At 37.9% G+C, this 22,095-nt stretch overlaps 1 protein-coding gene across 1 annotated transcript in view; it reads left to right on the top strand.

The window, feature by feature from the left end:
- The window catches only part of LOC309435882 (sodium channel protein type 5 subunit alpha-like), a gene marked incomplete at both ends in the record, with an annotated part of 32,768 nt that overhangs the window by 8,187 nt on the left and 2,486 nt on the right, over positions 1 to 22,095 (top strand). The window contains 19 exons of the mRNA XM_082044624.1: positions 1,363 to 1,420; positions 2,083 to 2,224; positions 2,710 to 2,907; positions 3,868 to 4,050; positions 4,595 to 4,996; positions 5,733 to 5,862; positions 7,301 to 7,539; positions 7,889 to 8,089; positions 8,850 to 9,203; positions 10,881 to 11,318; positions 13,492 to 13,612; positions 16,007 to 16,161; positions 17,000 to 17,173; positions 17,432 to 17,539; positions 18,969 to 19,247; positions 20,062 to 20,115; positions 20,588 to 20,729; positions 21,340 to 21,440; positions 21,729 to 21,999. Coding sequence (XP_081900750.1) covers positions 1,363 to 1,420; positions 2,083 to 2,224; positions 2,710 to 2,907; positions 3,868 to 4,050; positions 4,595 to 4,996; positions 5,733 to 5,862; positions 7,301 to 7,539; positions 7,889 to 8,089; positions 8,850 to 9,203; positions 10,881 to 11,318; positions 13,492 to 13,612; positions 16,007 to 16,161; positions 17,000 to 17,173; positions 17,432 to 17,539; positions 18,969 to 19,247; positions 20,062 to 20,115; positions 20,588 to 20,729; positions 21,340 to 21,440; positions 21,729 to 21,999 — 3,750 coding nt within the window. The remainder of the gene's footprint in view (positions 1 to 1,362; positions 1,421 to 2,082; positions 2,225 to 2,709; positions 2,908 to 3,867; positions 4,051 to 4,594; positions 4,997 to 5,732; positions 5,863 to 7,300; positions 7,540 to 7,888; positions 8,090 to 8,849; positions 9,204 to 10,880; positions 11,319 to 13,491; positions 13,613 to 16,006; positions 16,162 to 16,999; positions 17,174 to 17,431; positions 17,540 to 18,968; positions 19,248 to 20,061; positions 20,116 to 20,587; positions 20,730 to 21,339; positions 21,441 to 21,728; positions 22,000 to 22,095) is intronic.

The raw sequence follows: 22,095 nt of genomic DNA, 5'->3' as shown, positions 1-22,095 counted from the left end.
ACTAGAGTAGTACACAAGATGCCATGGATGTGGCAAACTTTAGCTAAAAATACTAATTTTCTGTGCTGAAGAAACAGGAAACAAAAATATATTTTTCTCTTTTTTTTTTTTAATGCAGAACATTGCAGATGAATAAAGGCAATTGCCTGGAGAAAGTAGGGCTCAAGGAATTAAAAATCTGTGTTTCTTCACAAGCTTTGTCTTGTTCACGTCCTATGCCGCGCATCTTGCGTGCAGAGTGATTTGCAATGGTGGCAAAAGGAACAGGAGGGCTCAGATACGTTAAGTGAAAGCTAGAAAATGACTTTCATACAGGATTTAGGACTTACAGCACTGTAAGACCAGTGTTCTATTAATTTATTTTTGTATATGTTTTATGGGCTGCTTCATACATTTTTAAGGTCCTGACTGTGCGACATTCCCATCCCCAATGTGGAGAGCTCTGTGTTGTTATGATTCCCTGAAGTTCAGTTGCTGAATCTTCTTAAAAAAATGAATGGAAAGTAGCCCAGATAGCAACTCATTACTTTATGGTGTATTTTTATGGTATGGTACAGCTGATACTAAAGATTCCTCCTGGCTCTGAATCTTGCTGTCTTACCTGATAAGCACAAGTGAGGTTTGGGAAGCACAGTGAAGACATGAGAACTCCCTTGCATCTGGGATAACAAACCCATACCTTAATGGGGTTAATTAGCTATTAGCAGTAAAGTGATCACTTTCAGTCTGCTGCTTGCTCATGCATCAGAGTAACTCCTGCTAAGAGAAACAGGGGAGGAGGTCAAAAAACGCACAGCTCCAGCATCCTAATGGAGAAATCTGTATTTCTCAGCTAAGAAGGGTTAGGACCTGCTGCTCGGCTCAGCAGAGCAGTGATGTGGCATAAAGTACATCCACATAGCCAAATATTCTTTTTTCCCTCCTCAAAGCAGGGTTTTTCTTTTATTGATCTTAGGAAACGGAACTGGTCCATGCAACCCCAAATGATGGTTATATGCTGCCCTGGAGAGGGTTAATTGCTACAGGCTAAAACTGCCAGAATTTGTGGTAATGATTACCACACCAGGGACTGTGCTTGAGCCTGTGCCTTCCAGTTCTTAATTTCCTTTATGCTGATGTGGCTGAAGAAAAAATATTTTTAAAAATTGTGTTTTAAAGACTGCCTTCAGTCTGAAATTTGTGTATACACATATGCATGTCTATAAATGAGTACAGGACATCTTGCAATCTGGTGTTACTGTGAGCATGGGAAACATGCGTCTGTGTGTGCACATCTGCTTACAGGTTACTCATCACTGCTCATATTAAAGGATTGAGGCTAGAAAGTGCTTTGTTTTTAATTTTGTTTCCCCTTTTTTATAGTATACTTTGCTAAGAAAGAGGGCACCTCAGATATTTTGCTATGTGGTCTTGGTGCTGGGTAAGTGCATGCATGAATATTTCTTGTTTGGAAGTTTTCTCTGCCTCAGTGCTTCTGGATTAGCTCAGTCATAAGAGACACAAGCAGAAATTCTAGGCTTTCCTTGAATGCAGAAACAGGAATGTGCACAAGAAAATGCAGTAAACAGTCAGACAATTTAACACTTTCAGAGAATGAAACATGAACCTGCAATTGGCTTATTCAGGTTTCAAACCCTTTAAGCCCTTCCAGAAGTGCTGTCTTTCTCTTCCCCATGGATGTACAGGAGAACTGAAAACACGAAGGATCTGATATATCACAGGACATCTGCCCTCCTCTCTGTAAAGGCTCAGGAGTGTTAAACTACAAAAACAGAACATGGATTTTGGAGGGCAGGTTTGTGCAGGTTGGACAATGTCGCTGCTTTGCAGTGAGGGTCTGGGGATGAGAGCTGGTGAAGAAAGGATTGTCCTGGGTTGGTGATTTGGCTTCTTCCTTTGTTGCTGGGCTGTGGGTGCTGCTTTCTCCATCCCACGTTCCAGCCAATACTACCCAGAGTAGAAAATTGGTTTGCGATCTAATGAACAGCAGAGCTGAATAATAATCAGAAATCTCACATGAGCTGAAGTGTTATTTGAAATGTGCATGGTTAAAAGAGCTCCACTTTTTATTATTACTTCTAGGGTCTGTCCTCCAGATTATATATGCTTGAAAATCGGACCAAATCCTGATTACGATTTCACTAGTTTCGATACGTTTGGCTGGGCTTTTCTTTCCTTATTCCGCCTGATGACCCAGGACTACTGGGAGCGTCTGTACCAGCAGGTACCAACTTTGTGCGTAATTCAGGGCTGATTTTCCAGGGAGAGCAAAAGCCGAGGCAGAAAATGTGTAGCGAGGACAAGAAAACTCAAATAAAAGCAGGATCTGCAAGTCATCGAGCCCACATCTTCCCTTCTCCCTTCGCACAAGCCGAGACTCCTAGGAAAGGGATGCTGAAGAGCTTCTCCATAACGGGCCTCTCACCCTGCTGGTTTAGGAACTTAAAAAAGTACTAAAAAAGTCCTGTATTATCTTCTAAAAATACAACAATGCTTCATCAGTTGTTCTTATGGGGTATGAGATCAGTGATTCACAGGTGATGGTGTAGGAGGAAGGAGAAGAGGGCCAAGGAAGGTGTATTTCGATTTAAGCTTCCCAAAGCATTGCATCCGGGAAGCCGAATGCTTCTAAAGAATTTCAGAGACACACTGAAAGCCTGGTTTGTATTTTTTATGGTAATTTTTATCTCTGGGGTGTGTTGCTTACAGACCCTCAGAGCTTCTGGGAAGGTGTATATGCTCTTCTTCATGCTGGTGATCTTTCTGGGCTCATTTTATCTAGTCAACTTGACTCTGGCTGTAGTGACAATGGCATACGAAGACCAGAACAAGGCCACCATTGCTGAAACGGAGGCAAAGGAAAAGAAATTTCGGGAAGCCATGGAATTACTACAGAAGGAGCAGGAGGTACATAAATTATTCCCTTGCAAGCTTTAGTCTCAGTGCTTTGTTGTCAGACACATAAGAAAAAGCGTCAGTCCTTGTATACAGGTGTATACAGTAGTCATTTGTGGGAAGAGGAGCAAGTGATAACTTACAGAAAGCAGTGATTCCAAGAGCTACAGGAGCAATTCCTTGTTCAGCTGTGTATTTTTCCTGTGAATTAATTTTTTTGTGGATAATGAGCATTTAAGGCTGCTGTTACTATAAGAAAAATATATTTCAAAGTTTCAAAAATAGTATTTTAAAATATTGAAAATGCAAAATTCTGTCAGCTATCTGTTTCCAAAAGAAAATGTAGATGTTTTTAAATTTGTCTTCATTTATCATTGTGGACAGCTGACCAGAGAAATATACAGTAGTTCCATTAATCAACTGCATTAACATCTGAAGCAAAACATTGTAGTTGAATGAAAAGTCTTTTGGTAACTGAAATAGCTTAGAAGCTTCTGGAACAAAATACTCCTGTGTTTTGAAAACATTGTCCTAAATTCAGTATGGAAATGAAAGTCAGCCACAGCGTGAATATAGTCCCAAGGATCTCCAATGAAAAGACAGAATTTTAATGCTGTTCTAGCATTTATTTGGGGAAAAGGATATGTTCTACAGTATTATTTTCAAACTGAGTATTTTTATTGTAAGCAAATCTGCCATATGGAGGAATAGGAGGTATAATGTAATTATTTTGCCTCTGGCAGGCCCAATACATGTGATCATGTAACTTACTGCAAATAGCAAATTGTTCAGTCCTCCATATGTTGGGGAAATTCTCTCCTCTTTCTTTTAGTGTTGTTGGAAGATTTTTAAAGAGTTTTGTGGAACACAGCTTAATAAGAGGAAATAATATAGAGCACAGAAGTGTTTTCTTTCTGCTTATATTCAAAGCATCCAGCCAAAATATCATCCGTGTTTTTGTTTAAATTTCAGTCATTGGCACTTAAAGGAATTGATATCCTGTCACTTAGCTCCTTTGGAGCCTCTTCTTTGTCTACCAAAGAAATGAAAGAGAGAAGCAATAGGAAAAAGAGAAACAAGTCCTTGGGGATAGAAGATAATGAAGAAGAACAACAGTTCCCCAAGTCACAGTCCACAGACATTCAACGAAAGTTGGTAATCTATTGTCTGAGTCTGAGATACTTACAGCTTTTCCAATTTTAATACTAAAATAAATTGCTTGAAAGCACAAACCAAATCCTATTACAAACACTGATCACTCTTAAATCTTTAAAATAAACAACCTTTTGGAATAAGATTGAATTATATGTAAAAATTATTTTGAAAAGGAAATATTCTAAACAAAGTATGGAAGGAAAGTTCTAACAGTTCAAATACACTTTCCATAACACTGAGAAATAGAAAAAAAGTGAATGACTATTAGAATTTACCTTTTCTGCCATTATTCTCTGTTAAAAATGTCTTAATTTAAATATAAAGCTTATCACAAAATTAGCTGCTACAGCTAATAGGATTTTATTATCAGCCCTTCAAAATCTAAGCATAATCCTTCTTGAAAAATTTAAAGGAAATAAAGATTTTGGACTTGCAATCATTGATAGGAAATGTGCTGAAACTCTAGACATCTATTGCTTCCCAAAAATTTTATCTATGATTTTATGCCATTCTCTCTTTATTCTTTTTTTTCCTGGGCTTTTAGTCTTTCCTTGGCCTGGTGTACGGTCCCAACACAAATCAGGAGAGGCGCAGGCTTAGCCACGGGAGCGTGTTTAATTTCCAAACACCCGCTTTAGAAATTGATTCCAGGACAGATTTTGGTGTTGAGGAGACCCACAGTGCTGGGGAACACGACATCCAGCGTCGGTCGCTGTCGGTCACGCAGATGGGAAGACGCTCCAGTGTCCAAAGCCAAATGAGCCACAGCTCTCGCCCTGGTACCCCAAACTGTGGGCAAAGCAGCAAGAGGGGTAACGTGGACGACTGCAATGGGGTGATCTCGGTGATGGGAGGAGGAACCAGCAAGGTGCACAGTCTGGATCTGGTGTCTTCAGAAGGAGTAATGCTTCCCCCAGTAGTGGAAGACCCAGGAAAGGGTGATATGGTAAGTAAAATATACAAAGTATATACTTCCTATTATGGTTTCTTCATAAATGGTGGGGTTTTCTTGTCTTAAGGGTTTCAGTGAAATGGCAAAGAGTGATGTGAAATTATGTATACTGACATGGGGAGTTTATAAGTCGTCAGTAGAAAGTGTTTTTTAATATTCTGATGAGTTTCCAAAAACTAGAGTTCATTGCTTCAGCCTTCCTGTTATAAACCCTGGTTTTCTACTTTGCACAACCTGTACTAACACACTTTTGAAGGTTCCTAGTGCTGGAATTAAAAGTCACCAAAGTATCTTTTTTATCCCACGCACTGTCCAGGGGGTAATTTTGAGCAGCACCTGTAATTTCTTTCTCCTTCACAGCACCTTTAGCATCACGCAGCAGCTTTGTCTGTAAGATCCCCAAGTGGGTAGAGAGGCTTTTCTACAAGGTTATTGCCCATCTTTCCTTTTCCATTAGTATCTGGAATGTTTCCTAGGCTTACTTCCCTCATACACTTATTTCCAAGGTTCGCGCTTGCCTTGTTGCTATTACGTGCTTGCAGGATCCATTTACTGCAGCATTATTACTGAAGAGTAGGACCTTCAGTCTCAACATCTATTACTTCTTGTATAAAGGTACATTTATTTGGCTGTGTGTCATCGTCCCTATTAAATTTCATAGTTACCCATCATCACTTCCTACTTAATTTTATTCCTGTGGTATCTCCCTAATTATGTTCCCTTCTTTAAGCAGCCAGCTGTAAATGATGAGAGCAGCATGATGCACTTGCCTCCTCGTCTGTCAGTGGAGCACTTTAATGAGGCACTTCAGAGACAAAGGGCAGCAAGTGCAGTCAGTATAATTACCAGTGTCTTGGAGGGTAAGTGCTTCCTCATTATGCTTATTTCAGTCCTAAGGTAATGCTAGCATGAAAAAACAAAATGTCAATATGCTTCCTAAAGGTTAACAGAGATTTGTAGGTGTGTAGTTAGGAATTTTGTCATTAATTTGGCTCTTTGAAAAAAATAAAAACCAACAAACACATTATCACACAGTGTTCACGTTCTGGAGCACAGCATTTGCCTATTGTAAGATCTCGTTTTGTAGGACAGTGATGGGGATAGGAGTGAGAGTGGGTGGAAGGAGTTTCTCTGGCATCTGAGGTGCAGGACTGGGATACTGTCTTCTCCTCCTGACACTGTGACTGGTGATGTGTCAGTGGCAGAGACACAGGCGTGCAGAATCTAACAATAAGATTACAGGACCTTCTGGGTTTTGAATACTTAACCTCACCATTTTATTCTTTTAACTTACCTTTCCAGGTGAATTGGGGGAGGAGGGGGGCCACTGACATGCTGACTGATGGTTTTGTTGCAATTTCTGAAAAATTTCAGACCAGATTTTTTAGTTGTTTTCTGGACCAGGAGACCAGGATGAGGAAGGCTTGCCTTTGTTGTTTTGTTTTGTTTTCCATTGGTTCATCTGATCTTTGAACAATTTTCAGGTCGTCAAAACTCAGATTACTAATTATTCCTGCTGTGCTTTTATTTAGCTTTAAGTAAGCTCTAGTTTGTCAATGAATTTGCATAGGACTTCAGCAGGGTCAAAAGCATTTTGGAGGAACCATTAATATTCATGATGAAGAAAGAAAGGCTATGAGAGTTCTATTTGACCATGTAAACGACAAAGCCAAAACAGCTTCTATCCCATGTTTACCTATAGAAAATGTAGAGGTATGGCAACTTGCACCAGTCGTTTCCAGTAGAAGTGGCCTAAGGCCAAATTTAAGGCACTGTGGTTTGGATTTGCCTCAGCTAAAACCAGAATGTCCACAGCTGACCTTGACTCTCTGGACTCCCTTGAGAGTCAAAGGAGACAGATGTTGGGTGTGGTCGACCCAGTGTCCTAGACATCTATGTAAGGACAAGGTGAGAAGTGCCTTAGCTGCTATATTGACTATAAAGACCTCCTGGTGCAAGAGGCTGAGATGTGGCCTCTGCATCATAAACATCTGTATTTAGCCAGATGATTATAGCACAAGTTTGAGTCAAACACAAATAAAATCTGATCCAAAGTCTTTTGAACTACGTTTGCGTCAATGAGTTTTGAATCCAATTTTCTCTGAATTTTATCTTCATGTTTATTAGCAGACGTAGGGACTACATGAATGGTAGAAAGTACAGGGAAGCTTCAGGACTCTGTGTGAAATGTGGGATTTCCTTTTTCTTCTGTGGCCTTTTGAGTACTTGAAGTTATTATTTCATCATCTTGCTCGGTGATAACTATTTAATCATATTGGGGTTTTCTGTTGCATTTAGAACTTGAAGAATCCCAGCGGAGATGCCCACCATGCCTGAAAGATCTTGCTTTGAAGTATCTAATTTGGGACTGTTGTCCGCTTTGGTTGAGAATCAAGAAAAAAGTGGCTGCTTTCATAAAGGATCCTTTTATTGATCTCACCATCACAGTTTGCATTGTGGTGAATACTTTGTTCATGGCACTTGAGCACAACAATATGTCAGATGAGTTTAAATTTATGCTTAAAGTAGGCAACTTGGTAAGCAAATTCTCAACTATGTGACATTTTATACCAGGGATTGATTGATGGGTGTTTTTACTTGAGACATCAAGAGTAACTGTAAAAACTAAAGATTAGCAGACTGTGCATTTATAAACTCTAAATTTCTAATATGGACAAATCCCAGGTTTTATTGATGTGTTTCTAACACACTCCTCAGAAATCAGAAAACAGTCCTTCTCTTTTAACTGAAAGTGCATTAAGAGTTCATAAAAATGGGTTTTGTTGACCTGTCCATGAATAGTTACTTTATTTACGGGAAAAGGACCTGAAGATAAGATAAATTCATGGCAACTTTTGGGCTGATGCTACTGTTTCTTTGCCACAGGTTTTTACAGGAATCTTCACTGCAGAAATGGTCTTAAAAATCATTGCTCTAGATCCTTATTATTATTTTCAGCAGCACTGGAATATTTTTGACAGTGTAATTGTCACCCTGAGTTTAATTGAACTAAGTTTACCCAGATACAAAGGCAAGAAAGGAAGGCAAAGAGGAGGAACCTTCACGGTTTTACGATCCTTCAGACTGGTAATGCCTCATGCTTACTCAATTGTATAAAGCATTATGTTGTGAATAAATAGAAAATACTTCTGTTTTCTGCAGTTAGGATGCAGAAAATTATTTCCCCCACCCTCCCGGCTCCTTTTGGCACTAGGAATAGGAAACAGAGTCTTAAACTCCCTGTGATATTAGAGTTCAATGAGATATATATTTCTCTTGAACGTACTAGGAAATATTCAGAGGAAAAAATATTACAGAGTAGACAAGTTATAAAAGTGGTGTCAAAAATAAAATCTAGTACAGGAAACACACAAAAAAGTGCTAGAGTATAAATATAGAAAAAAAAATGCTTAAAATAGACGTGAAATGATGTTAAGGTATGCATATTGTATTCTGTGAACCAATTTAGGTTGCTTTACCAAATGATAGAGCCATTTTATAGTAATATAGTAGCTGGTCTCCCAGCTTTGGTCCTTTGTGTTACATGCAAATCAAGCACCATAGTCTATATCAAACGCATTGTATGCATCCCTGCATGTGTGGGTCAAACACTTACCAGGGATTCAAGTTAGTCTGGTCCTATACAATTTGCCCAGTAAAAAAAAAAAAGAAAAATAATTAAAAAAAACTGTAAATACTTGAAATAATACTAGTGTCATGGTGTCACAAATATTACATTGCTGGAATAGTTCAGAATATCTGTAAAATAGTTTTTGCAAGAATTGAGTGTTGAAAAGATGGGCTATTTCTACCAACATCTAACATTATGTTTTATATTTCTACACAGCTGCGGGTTTTCAAGCTGGCGAAGTCCTGGCCAACTTTAAACACCCTAATTAAAATAATTGGTAACTCTCTCGGAGCATTAAGTAATCTGACCCTTGTCCTGGCAATCATCATTTTCATTTTTGCTATAGTAGGGGTGCAACTTTTTGGGAGAAGCTATTGGGAGAACAGCCATAAAATAACCAAAAATGGCAAGCCACGCTGGCACATGATGGACTTTTACCACTCATTCCTTGTCATTTTCCGAATTCTGTGTGGAGAATGGATTGAAACCATGTGGGACTGCATGGTTGTTGCTGGACCACCACTGTGCCTTCTTGTCTTTCTGATGGTCATGGTGATAGGAAATTTAGTGGTGAGTTTTCCAGAATTTTCTTCTCTTTATCTCGTCTATGGTAGAATCTACTTAATTGCCTTTTTGTCAAAAAAAAAAAAGTAGTTTCCCGAAACATAGGTGAAAGAGTTTCCACATGGTCTGCAAAAACCGCTCTTGCCTTTCACTTTTGAGATGCTGCCCATCTTTTCACAATTTGTGTGCTCTGCACACAGCTTCACTTGACCTTTTCACATGGCAATGTGACAACTAATATCTTTGCAGTAAATATAATACAGGCAACTATGTTTCTTCACATTTTGGGATTTGGATGTAAATAACCAGTAAGGCTTATGTCTTACCCGCTTGAATTAGTGGAGCTAAGTGCTTAAGTCCATCTGTAAATTAAAATGTGTTTGTTTGGTATTTTTTTTAAGATCCCACGTATTGAATTCTTTATCAGCAAATGGCAGAACCTACACTCCTATCACTGAAATCAGGATTTTCTTTGATAATCTCTAAGTGCATTTACACCAAAGAGCTAGATCCTACTATGGCAAACTCAACCCAGGGACAGGCTGCCTTCTCAGTCCTGTTCCCTTGTTTCTGCCCGAATCATAAATATCTTTTGTTAGTAGCTTTGTTTGCCATGTCAGTCTTAGTATCATTCATATACTAGTCTTCCCTTAATTCAAGAAACCGCTGAAAATAATTAAGTTTGAGCAGTCCCTTACAGGAAATACCTGTTCTTTGGCTGAACCCAGAATACCCAGGTTTTAAGTCCCAGCTGTTCTACAATGCAATGATTGATTTCAGGGATGAAATGCTGTGAGAGTTATTCATATCACTTAACGTTAACTGTCGAACAATTAAGTGCTTAGCCTACACTCCTTGTTTAGGCTTTCTTAGTATCAAAGGAAACAGAAAGGTATCCAAGAGTGAGATTTGTTCCAGCTTAAGGTCAATAACTAAGACAGATGGGATGAACTGGTCTCTGGAGGGCCAATGTTCTCCACTGACTGGGGTCCTCAATGACTCAGGGGGGATATCTGCCCAGTTCTGACACCATAAAAATTAAGATACATAGATTCCATCCCATATGGCAACATCAGAAAAAATTTAAAAATTCTCCCATTCCCTTAGGAAATAAAAAAAAGAGTGAAGTTCATAAATTCTTCTATTTAAATTGAAACCTCACTTTGAGCTTCTCTTCATTTTTCTTTATTTTTGTGACAGTGTTGCATATTTAATGGAATAGCCTGGCCTGAATCTGATCTTATATAGGATTTTGGAAGTAGCTCCATATCTCATATAGGATTTTGGAAGTAGCTCCGTGGAGGCCTGATTTAATTGTAGTTTGAAGAAGGAAGAGATATTATTAAACCAACAAGCCATGATCATAGCTTTTATTACTACTATAACATTTGAAAAGTTGTTTTGACCAAATACTGTATTTGGCATGCAAAAATCTGTTTTAGCTACCACTTCAAATAACATTTTATGGAAGAAGCTCACGGGAACATCAGACTTTCTGAGAGAGAAGTTTATTTCTTCAACCATAATGTGATCAGTCATAGTAATTTCATTATTACCTTGCTTTTGCTTGCTCAGTAAGACTGAACTTTGATAGTATCTGTGTTCTTCACAATTAGAATTTAGATTTCTGAAAGCTACTCTCCTGAATTTTAATTTTACTATTATTGTTTCAATGCCTTTCAGGTTCTCAACCTTTTCATTGCACTGCTGCTGAATTCCTTCAGTACAGACTCTCTCCAGACAGCAGAGGATGACGGAGAGATGAACAATCTTCGGATTGCCTTTGCTCGGATTCACAAGGGGTTTCACTATGTGAAGAGTGTTATGTGGGATACCTGTTGTGGAAAGCTCAAGCATATAAAGAAAGCACAGAGGAAGAAAATCAAGTTGACTGCGCAGAACTCACTTAGGTTCAAGCGTGAAGAAATACAAAATTGTAAAGAGAATTACAATAATGAGTGGGCTGAGAAAAATGCGGACAAATGCTCAAATCTTGAAGATTTTATTACCAATCCCAATATATTTGTTTGTGTCCCTATTGCTGAAGCAGAGAATACAAGTGAGGGTTTTGAAGATGATGATAATCTGAGCACATTTACAGACATAGAATACAGCAAGCAGGTAATACATTTCTTTATTTGTGTTGGAACAGTGCATATATGTATATGCATATATTGAGGGGTTCATGTATGGTAGAAGACTGTCTCTAGCAGAACATGGGGGGTACGTGCTGACCCATTTCCAGAGAATTACCAAATTTTGAACTAGAACCAAAAATATTAATATTTAAAGTGAAGGTAAATTATCACTTGGAGCCTTTTAAAAATCAAGAGTCTCTCATGGTCTTAAAAGGAAGACCTTGAATCGTTGGGTTTGCTGCAGGGATTCATAGCTGACACATTGTATTACACACAGGTAATTACATAGCCCTTAGATAACTGTGCCAGTCCTTGGTGAACTTGTAATATTTATGTAAACAGTTATGCAAATAATGCCAACTATTTTGGCATTATTTACATGGCACAACAAAAATGTATGTTCTGCAGAAAGAACATTATCATAGACTCATAATATGAAGTTATAGCTCTGGTCCATTCTTTGTATTTGTCCTTGCTGTGTGTGCTACATAGTAATTTTTAGAAGGATTAAGTATGGAGCTACTCTGTTAAGATCATGTTTCTTATACAATAGCATATATTATCCTATTTCTTTGCTTTCTCTGAATTTTTCAGTTGTATTTTAACCACAGAAGAATGCCGTTCTGGTCTCAGAATTTCCCACCTTAAGTTTCTTTTTTAATATTTATGCATAAATTCTAGCTTAACTTTTGACTAGTTCACTAAAGTACTAATTCCTCAGTTTGCTGCATGTCCATTGGGAAAAATTCCCTTTCTCTATCCTTAGGTAAAATCAGAGACTCAGAATGATCATACCTTATGGCTTTCGTCTGGAGAGACCCACTTTAAATTAAATGCATGTCTTATCTTTCTTTCCCTTCCAACTTGTCCACCCTTCGAAAGAGAAAAGAAACCCCCTCTAATCCACAGATTATTTTCAGGATGAAAATCACCTGAGGCAAAGGGGAGAAAGAGGGAAAACTTCAGGAAGCTGGAGCAAAGGATCGGGATTTTCCTCTGAAGATTTCAGTGTGCTTTACCTCGGAAAGGACAGGAGGCTTGAACCGTCATCATCAGAGCAAAATGAAGTAAACATTTTTTTTTCCTACAGTATTAACTTTCAAAAAATAGTCAAGCACAGGTATATTTCTGTTCAAGGTTTTGCTGGAATTTAGTGGGAGCAGCAGCTCTGAGCTTGCAGTAGCCGATTGGGCTGGTTAATGAAGGTGCCAGAATTATGTGAATGAAATCAAAGCCATGCCGGGTTTCTAGGTATTGATGTTTAAGAAAAATGTATGTATAGGCAAGAGAGTGTTTAGAAATGGAAGAACTACAAAATAATTCAATTCAAATAAATAATTCATAAAATTCTCTGTGCTACTTTCCATTTATTGAAATCTAAGTCTACGAAAAAATGGAGAGGAGGAAAAAAAAGACAGAAAAAGATACGCTTCCACATAAAAGTGGGAAATTCCAGCAAGTCTGACTGTGTCCTAAGTATCTTTTTCAAGAAATGTAATACTTTAATTGAGTTTCTCACTATGACATTAAACACAATAGTTGTTAATTTAAAATATTTTTAGAATAATTTTGAATAAAGAATACATTAAAAAAAAGTAACAGACAGCAACACACAAATATAAAAGAACAAAAGCATAAAGTAATTTGTAACACACTGCTGACTCATCATATATTATATTCAGTGTAATAGGATAGCGAAAAGCTTTGTAATTGGAGAATATGTGATGCGATTCCAATTTCTGCTTCATAAATACTGTCATGGGTGCTCAGTTCCTCGTACAATACCAGGTATATTTATCTGGTTCTCCCGTTTGAATGCAGCTTTATACGATGCCACGGTTTTAACCCAAGTAGTTCATTCCGCTTTGAGGACTACATATAGTTATAAGCAATTCAAAAGCTCTTCAATTTACCAGCTTATTAGGCAGTTAAATCTGGTTCATGTAGATAGATATTGTCATTCTACAGCTTTGGCCCTATTTTGATTGGTACTTAAAACTCATATACTTCAAAAATCATGAAATTTGTTCCATTACCCACACTACTTGAAATATTAGCCAAGTTTGAATTTTGAATCTTATTTGTATACGGATGAATTTATTCATTTGGAGCTGAATGTAGAAAGAATCAATACCTGATCTTATTTTGCTCGGTAGTTTGACAGTGTCAGCTCTTCTGAAGGCAGCACCGTGGATCTGACAAACCCTGAAGATCTTTTGAGGCAGATTCCAGAGTTTGCTGAAGACTTCAAGACTCCAGAAAAATGTTTTCCAGAAGGTAAGACTCTCATGGTTTCACTACTGGGAAGTGAGAAGAGTCAAAACCAGACTTGGTTCTCTAGGGACGCTGAACCAATTGGGTGAGATTATTTTCAGTTAATTTTAGTTATCTGGAAATGAGATAAATTGTCCAAATCATTGTCCCTCTCTAGTCAACAGATTGTGGCACCTGAAAAATCAACCCCTTTTCCTTTAAAGCCAGTTGCTTCTAACTGGGACCTGGGTAATGGCATAGATCCAACCCTAAAATATGAGATTATTGCAGTGAAGTGAAATAAATTTCACTCTATTGGACAACATCAAGGTAACATTTGGGGGATTAACATAAGAGAAGTGTATGTGATCAGTTCTCACCTGACAATGGCCCCTGGAACAAGGTGTCTGGCACATCAGATTTGTTAAACATTTACACTGATGCAAAGTATTATTCCTTGAATAGCATTTCATGAGCAATCTCTATAAGAAACAAAGGAGTGAAAAAAAGCAGAGAGAAGATGCTAGGATGAAGTTGAATTTCTATAGGATGATAATCTGGGAATCTGGGAATTCTCTCTCCATTCATCATACAACATTTAGCTTTGCTAGTTGTTATGAGATGTGTTGAGTACTTTTAGAAATTGTTCCTACACTAACATATGTAACAGTATGCGGTTTCCATAAAATGCAAAGAAATAGCTCTTGAGATTTTTCTCAAATAACTGTCACTACTGACAGCCAGGGGTAATCACTGCACTCTCTGTATGAGTTGTGAGAGAACAAACCAGGTCAGGTCAGTTTATAGGCTCATTTTATCAAAGTGTGTTATATTAAATTCTTGCTGGTACTCCAACTTGCTCTTTGCTCACCCAGTCAGCCTGGCTCACCATGACCATTTTGACCCAGGTCCCACGTTTTCTTCTATTCTGTTTTTGTTTGTTTGTTTGTTTGTTTTAGTATTGTGCCCTTTTTGGGTCAATGAAACTTCTAGCGCACAGTTTTAGGATTCAGTCAATAACAGTGAAGCATGTAGGAATTATTTGAAGCTAGAGGGGTGTTGTGCCTGAATGGAAAGTATTCTCTGCCTACTAATAATATATGTATTTTTATTATTATGTTATACATCATAAATCCAGAGCGAGATTGGCTGTACCTACCTTGCAGTTTGTTTTCTCTAGAAAAACACACTCACAAATATTGCATTAATAATACAGATGTCAGAGTTCGGAGCTACAGGGTTTTTTTCAAAACTACTTTATTGATGTCGAGTTTTGCTAGTACAACCATAAGAACAAAAGAAATAAATTTTATTTTATTTTATTTTATTTTATTTATTTTCTCTTTTTTTTTCTCTTTTCTCTTTCCCTGCTCCAGAGAAGAAATGTGAAATGTCTTGTTTGTGGTCTGTAGTCCCAGGCTGGACTGTGCCTACTGTGGCCAAACCATTGGAGAACTCACTGAAGATGCAGCAAATCTGTACCTAACACAGATTTCTGCACAAAAAAAAGTCCCTATCTTGTGCAAGTGCCATTCCCTGCCTCATTTTATATCCCAGATCCACATTACTGGGGAAACTGGGATTATTGAAGGAAAGATAATCAGAATTTTTGCGTATATTATGTTCTATTATATATATGAGTTATATATACAACAATATCTCATATGTGTGTAAGACATCGTATATATATATAACACATGTATACATTATTTTTTTCACACTTGGAAATGACAGAAGCCTTCTGACTGAAATTTTTTGCCATAATGGAAACATGGATTAGCATAGAGCACACATCAAGGAAAATATTAGCAAAATGTTTTGGCAAAATTAATAAGTAATAAACGCCAAGGTTTTGTAATGAGGTGGTCAGGAAATGTTAATTGGCCCTGGTGTCATGGCCTGTTATAAGAAGTAATTTGGTGAGCTTGAAAGGAGATGTCTTATTTTATGGTCCCTATGTGTTGGCTACTTTCAGAAGCAAATAAATAAATGAATATGCCCTGCAAGGCAGGATATGATGCTGCAATATTGAAAGCAACAGTTTACCTTTTCTGTCTCCAAGATTTTTTGTTCCAGGGTATCTTGTCTGTGCTCTCCAAACTGTGCAGAAACTGAGAAAGGCTTTTGTAGCATCAAGTCTCTTCCCATGGACCTGGAGTTTTGTGAATCCAGTGTCTCAGAAATATCTTGAAACAATGGAAAGTTGTCCAAAGGGCCTTCACCTACTTCATATGTATAAAAATAAGAGTTACAAGACAAACAAAATTAGATTATTTTTGGTTTGGTTTTGTTTTATTTTGTTTTCTCATGGCACAACATTTAAAAATCCAACGATGAAGTTTGCAAGGCGTCTCTTGAGCAACCCTTCATATGCATGTACATTCATTCCATACTTTCATTGTTGTCTCTCACGTCCAGCTTGTGTTCGATACTTTCATTGTTATGTGGGAAGTGCCAAAAAGTTTGGAGGAGAAACATGGTGGAATCTGAGAAAAACCTGCTACCAGATTGTCGAACACTCCTGGTTTGAATCCTTTATTATATTCATGATTCTTCTGAGCAGTGGAGCCCTGGTTAGTGTAACACAATTTTATCTATTTATTTAGAAGCATTTTAGCTTTGTTTTGCACTCAGATAAGTTGTTTTTAGCAGAAAACACAGTGAACATCTTTGAACTCAACAGGAGAAAAACAAAGAGGCTTCAGATAGCAGTCATTTATTCACTACTGTAATTAATGCAAATTCATTATTCATATTATTTCAAATGATGAGAGAGAGTGAAAAATGTTTAAAATGTGCAGTTCTCAGAATCCGTTTTTATTCTGACTGTATACTGGGTATTTCTGGCTTTCTCTGGAAGTTATTTCACAGTTTGAAATAGATTTTTTTGTGACTAAAACAAATAAACTTAATACTTAAAACAAATAGTACTTGGTCCTCTTGAAAGTATATTTTTAGAAATTCATTTCAAGAAGAAATTTTTGACACTGAGGGTGGTGAGACCCTGTCCCAGGTTGGCCAGAGAGTTGGTGGATGAACCATCCCTGGAGACATCCCAGGCCAGGCTGGACGGGGCTCTGAGCAACCTGAGCTGGTGAAGATGTCCCTGCTCATGGCAGGGGTGGCACTGGGTGAACTTTGGAGGTCCCTTCAATCCAAACTATTCTGTGATTCTAAGTTTATACTCTCCTCCTAGGTGTGTATGATGTGTGTGTACTAGACAGAGAAAAAGAAAGAGAAAGGATAAGGAGAATTACAGTTTTATCAGCTGACATAGATTTGAGTAAAAGCCCAGGTTTAGTTCTGTGTAAAACACATATCAAATGATTAAGAAATCTTAATGATGATAAATTTTCATTTTAAAAAGCTCATCTCTAACTTTTGCCATTTATCTATATATTATGATTTCAGGCATTTGAAGACATCCATATAAATGAGAGAAAAAGAATTAAAATGATATTGGCATTTCTTGACAAACTGTTCACTTTCATCTTTGTTCTGGAGATGCTCCTGAAATGGGTGGCTTATGGCTTCAAAAAGTATTTCACCAATGTCTGGTGCTGGCTGGATTTCTTTATTGTGGCTGTAAGTTCTGCCTTTGGCATTTCTATGTGAGTCCTGACACAGGAGGCAGTAGCAGAATCACTGACTGTTTTCTGGATATGAAGATAAGACAGTACTCTTACCTCCTTTAATTATCGTCTCAGGAAATTGCACTCCAGGCATTGAAAATATGGGGAGATGTGGGTGTTTTGTTAGGTTTTTGTTTGTTCGTTTTTAAACAGCAATAAAGGAAAAATATGTCAGAATGTTGCTAATACTTTCTTTTGTCTTCCCTTTCAGGCCTCTTTAATAAACCTCTTAGGCAGTACATTTGAGGCCGTGAAATCTCTTAGGACTCTCCGAGCTCTGAGACCCTTAAGAGCATTGTCACGATTTGAGGGGATGAGGGTAAGACTGAGTACAAAATAAACATTGTCTGTACTAATTAGCGTGTAATAATTTCATAGCCCATGACTGTGTCTTTATGAAGTTCACAGGTTCAGTTTAGGACTTCAAGTTCAGTTTAGGACTTACAAAATGAATTTTGAAAAGGCACCTTTGCTGCACTCTTCTGTACTTGGCTGTTACTTATAGACTTTCCTCGAGTGATCAATCCTAGTGCCATTGAACCTAAAATTAGACTAGGTAGAACTTTGTTCTGCTCCTGCTCAGACGTTGTTGTGTTTCTGTCTCACTGTGGTAGTATTTATTCTCTATTTAATTTTTTTTTTTACTGTGAGCACAATTCTCATTTTTGAAATCTGATGTCAAGCTAACTCAGAGGAAAGAATCACCTCCATTTTGCAAGTTTCTACTGGATTGATTTACAAAGGTGTTAGACTGTTAAGAGGTACTTTGCTCAAATTATATTTCCAAATAGACATTTTCTTTCAAAGAGCAGGAGTGTTTATCTCTAGAATATTTGCTGCCTTTTTCCATCAAAGCAGCATCTGGAACAACGTGAAACTGCTGGATGTGACTGTAATTACGAATCACATCCTTGTCACTGTGAAGGTGGAGAGAAATGAATACATCTGTTTATTAATTTAATGTCAAAATTTCTGTGTCTGGAGTCAGTTTTGAAACAAGTACAATTTTACTTTCGGTCTTGCTGTGCAGAATGTTTGTGGCCTTCACAAACCTCTTCCATTTTTCTTCTGGTCCATCAAGTTCTTCTCTGCAACCCGACTGCTGAGTTCACCATCTTCACTGTGAAACTCTACATTATTTTCTCATTGTTTCCATTCACTGCCCCATGTTATGAAGCAATCTGTTATGTCTTAGCACGCACTTAAAACCTACATGGACATTTTCTGTGCTTGTTCAGCACCTAGCACAGAAAAATACTCAGCTCATGGTTATAGACCCCCAAACACAATCATAATTGACTAAAAGTAGTAGATCTAGCAAAATACTAGAGGAGAGTTGTTACTGGTCCTTTTAAAAACTACTTTCTACAGTCTTAATAATCCAATCCTCTGCACTAGTGCTTATGGACAAATTGTCCAGAAATTTTATGTTATAAAAGTTTGAAACACACAAACAGGACATCCCCCACTCCAAAACCCATGGGAAGTCATCAAAAGAAGAGGGACTCACATTGTTGTATACTTATGTGGTAGTGGCTCACAGCAGCCCCAAAATATCAACTATTCCTTTGAAAGTCTAAGAGATACCTTTGAATCTTTGTTCAAGATACCCATGCCAGCTGTGACTAGTATTTATATGGAAAACATTTGGTTTATTTTTGCTGAGATAACTAAATGACTGCTTATTGCAGCAGAAACTTGAGGTCATCTTTGTTTAAGCATATTTTTCCTCTCCCATTTCATCCAAGGTGGTTGTCAATGCCCTCGTGGGAGCCATCCCTTCCATCATGAATGTTCTGCTTGTCTGCCTCATCTTCTGGCTCATCTTCAGCATCATGGGAGTGAACCTTTTTGCTGGGAAGTTTGGAAAATGTGTCAATCTGACAGAAGAAGATTCAGAATTAGATGATTCAATCAATGACATAATGGACTGTAAAAAGTCTAATACCTCAGGAAAAATATTCTGGGTCAATGTTAAAGTCAACTTTGATAATGTTGGCTCTGGCTACCTGGCTCTTCTTCAGGTGGTAAGTGCTGTTCGCCTTCACTAGCCAGCACCATGTCAGATGGGTTTGACTTCCTATCAGCTCCCAAGTCATCTCTGTGGGTGATGGAAAAGACCATAATGGAAATAGGGGGACAAATTACATCCTGCTGTGATTTTCCAGGTGATAAAGTAAGCATCTGGTGGACAAGTGCTGTTTCAGCCTCCAGCAGCTTCATGAGATTGAGTGCTGAAGTCAATCTCAGATGAAAATCTGGGGAAAATACCAAATTAATCTTGTGTAATAGAGATTTTTTTTTTTCAGCCATAAGGGTTGTAAGGCCTTCAGGAGTCCATGCTAGTGAAGGTTTGCCCTGTCGGCATCCTAGGGCAATATGTTCTGTCCCACCTTAGCAAGCTTCCACATCTTGATGAGGCTGAGAATGCCAGAAATGCAGCAGGGGCACATTTCCCTGAAGTCAGAGCTTGGTGCAGTGTGTGTGACCATATCAAAGGCTCTTACTCTAGCCAGTGTAATTTGAATATTGCAAATGATGTGAAGACAGAATGGGAACAAACTGGAACACAGGAGGTTCCACTTAAATTTGAGAAGAAACTTCTTCATGGTGAGGGTGGCAGAGCCTGGCCCAGGCTGCCCAGGATGGTTGTGGAGTCTCCTTCTCTGCAGACATTCCAACCCACCTGGACACCTTCCTGTGTAACCTCATCTGGGTGTTCCTGCTCCATGGGGGGATTGCACTGGATGAGCTTTTGAGGTCCCTTCCAATCTCTAACATTCTGTATTCTGTGATTTTACCCTGAAATTTCAACACATTTTCCATAATCTCTCATTCTAGGCAACTTTTAAAGGATGGATGGACATCATGTATGCAGCAGTAGATTCACGAGAGGTCAGTGACTATCTTCAGACTATATTTTTTGTTAATGCTATTGCTTTCTACAAAAGCGTTACGATTTTTGCACTTTTATATCTGCTGCTTGGGGAAATCTTTCCAGTAATTATTTTTATCAGGTGATGTAAACATTTCTTTTGTGAGTGACTCATAGTATCCTAATCTGTGGTAATAGGGAGTGGGATTCAACCCCAGATCCACTCACCTAAATGCAGTTACCTCTAGTGCAAGGTCTCCATGTGAATTCACCTCCAAGTGCCCTGTATCATTGATGGAGATCTGGTATACATATAATATTTTGTGTTATGCATTATTGGTAGTGTTAAGATATACCAATTTTGTCAGAAGTAGCAGAAGGGCTGTAAATCTCCTGGAATCAATTTGTGAAGTGATTTGCAATATGAATATTACTCTGAATTGGACCCATGTTGTTGTTGATAATTTTTCGTGTTGCTTCTCCTCCCTGCAGAAAGATGAGCAGCCGCAAATGGAGCACAATGTGTTTATGTATCTCTACTTCGTGAACTTCATCATATTCGGATCTTTCTTTACCCTGAATCTCTTTGTTGGTGTTATTATTGATAATTTCAATCAACAAAAGAAAAAGATAAGTATATTGGTTGTGCTCCATGGCACCCACTGTATCTCAAGCAATGCTGTCTTTACAGAACATGGTCCTTGCTGTGCACAGAATCTAAAACTTCTATTGGCATTTACAAGAGCATTAGTAATTAAATCAGCAGAAGTAACACCCAGGGTGAGGTTCTTCCTTCTTTCTTTTCTCCTGTAACCTGAATACCCAGGTCATTCCCAGCATTTCAAAGACAATGACTTCTTCTCTGCAGCCCCTTAAAATTTTGCTCCTTGTTTTTTGGCACTAAGCACAGCATGAGACTAATTACTTAGAAAATGCTTTGGGACGGATGCTCTGATGAGTATTTTGAATATTCAACAAGAACAGGAGGTGGGAAGCCAGGGAAAGAGTTGTTCCTATCCAGGTTTTCACTAGATCCTTTATTTTTGTGCTTTCTGAGCTAGCCAGGACTTTATTCTGTGAATTTATGGTTTGTGTCACTCTGTTTTTTTGGATACAAATTATGAAAAGGGCTAGTGCTAGTAAGATGTGAACAGCAAGGAGTGTTAGTTTCCAGCATTTTAGACTTCGCAATTACAATAGTGCTGCTTTCTCACCAAATAAGTGACATTTCTTTATATACTTAGGTGGGGAAGATATCTTTATGACAGAAGAACAGAGAAAATACTACAGTGCAATGAAAAAGTTGGGATCCAAGAAACCTCAAAAACCCATTCCAAGACCACTGGTAAGACTGTCTGAATTCTTCAAAGAGAAAATGCTTTGCAAAAGTGCAATTTAATTCACTGAAAAGTGCATATGTTTACATATTGCATACAAAATATTTATACTGTCTTCACATTGATACTTAGTGCATTTTTAATGTCATTTTTATATTCTGCCTTTCTTAAACTCCTATGACTTCATTATAGTTGAATAACTTTTCAACATAAAAATTGGAGCTGATGGAAACATGTACAGATGAGTACTCCCTACTTCTATAACTGATGCCAGATGTGTTTCTTTTTTCCTCTAGAACAGATACCAAGGGTTCCTTTTTGACATTGTAACATGCCAAGCCTTTGATATTGTCATCATGGTTCTCATCTGTCTTAACATGGTCTCCATGATGGTAGAAACCTATGACCAAAGTCTCACAAAGACTGAAGTCCTTAACAAAATCAATATACTCTTCGTTACTGTTTTTACTGCGGAATGTGTACTGAAATTGGTGGCTTTGCGGCAGTACTATTTCTCAAATGCCTGGAACATATTTGACTTAGTTGTTGTGATCATGTCACTTATTGGTAAGTAAAACTGGTTTGGTGTATTCTTTAGTAAATTATTATTCTTTTCAGGAAAAAAGAATAGATAAAATTTTTTAACTGCAAATGAAAGTTGAA

The sequence above is a fragment of the Streptopelia decaocto genome (genome assembly GCF_964273445.1).
Source record: "Streptopelia decaocto genome assembly, chromosome: 2".
NCBI classification, from domain to species: Eukaryota; Metazoa; Chordata; class Aves; order Columbiformes; family Columbidae; genus Streptopelia; species Streptopelia decaocto.
The sequence above is the reverse complement of the archived record's forward strand: the minus strand, read 5'-3'. Positions and strand labels throughout refer to the sequence as shown.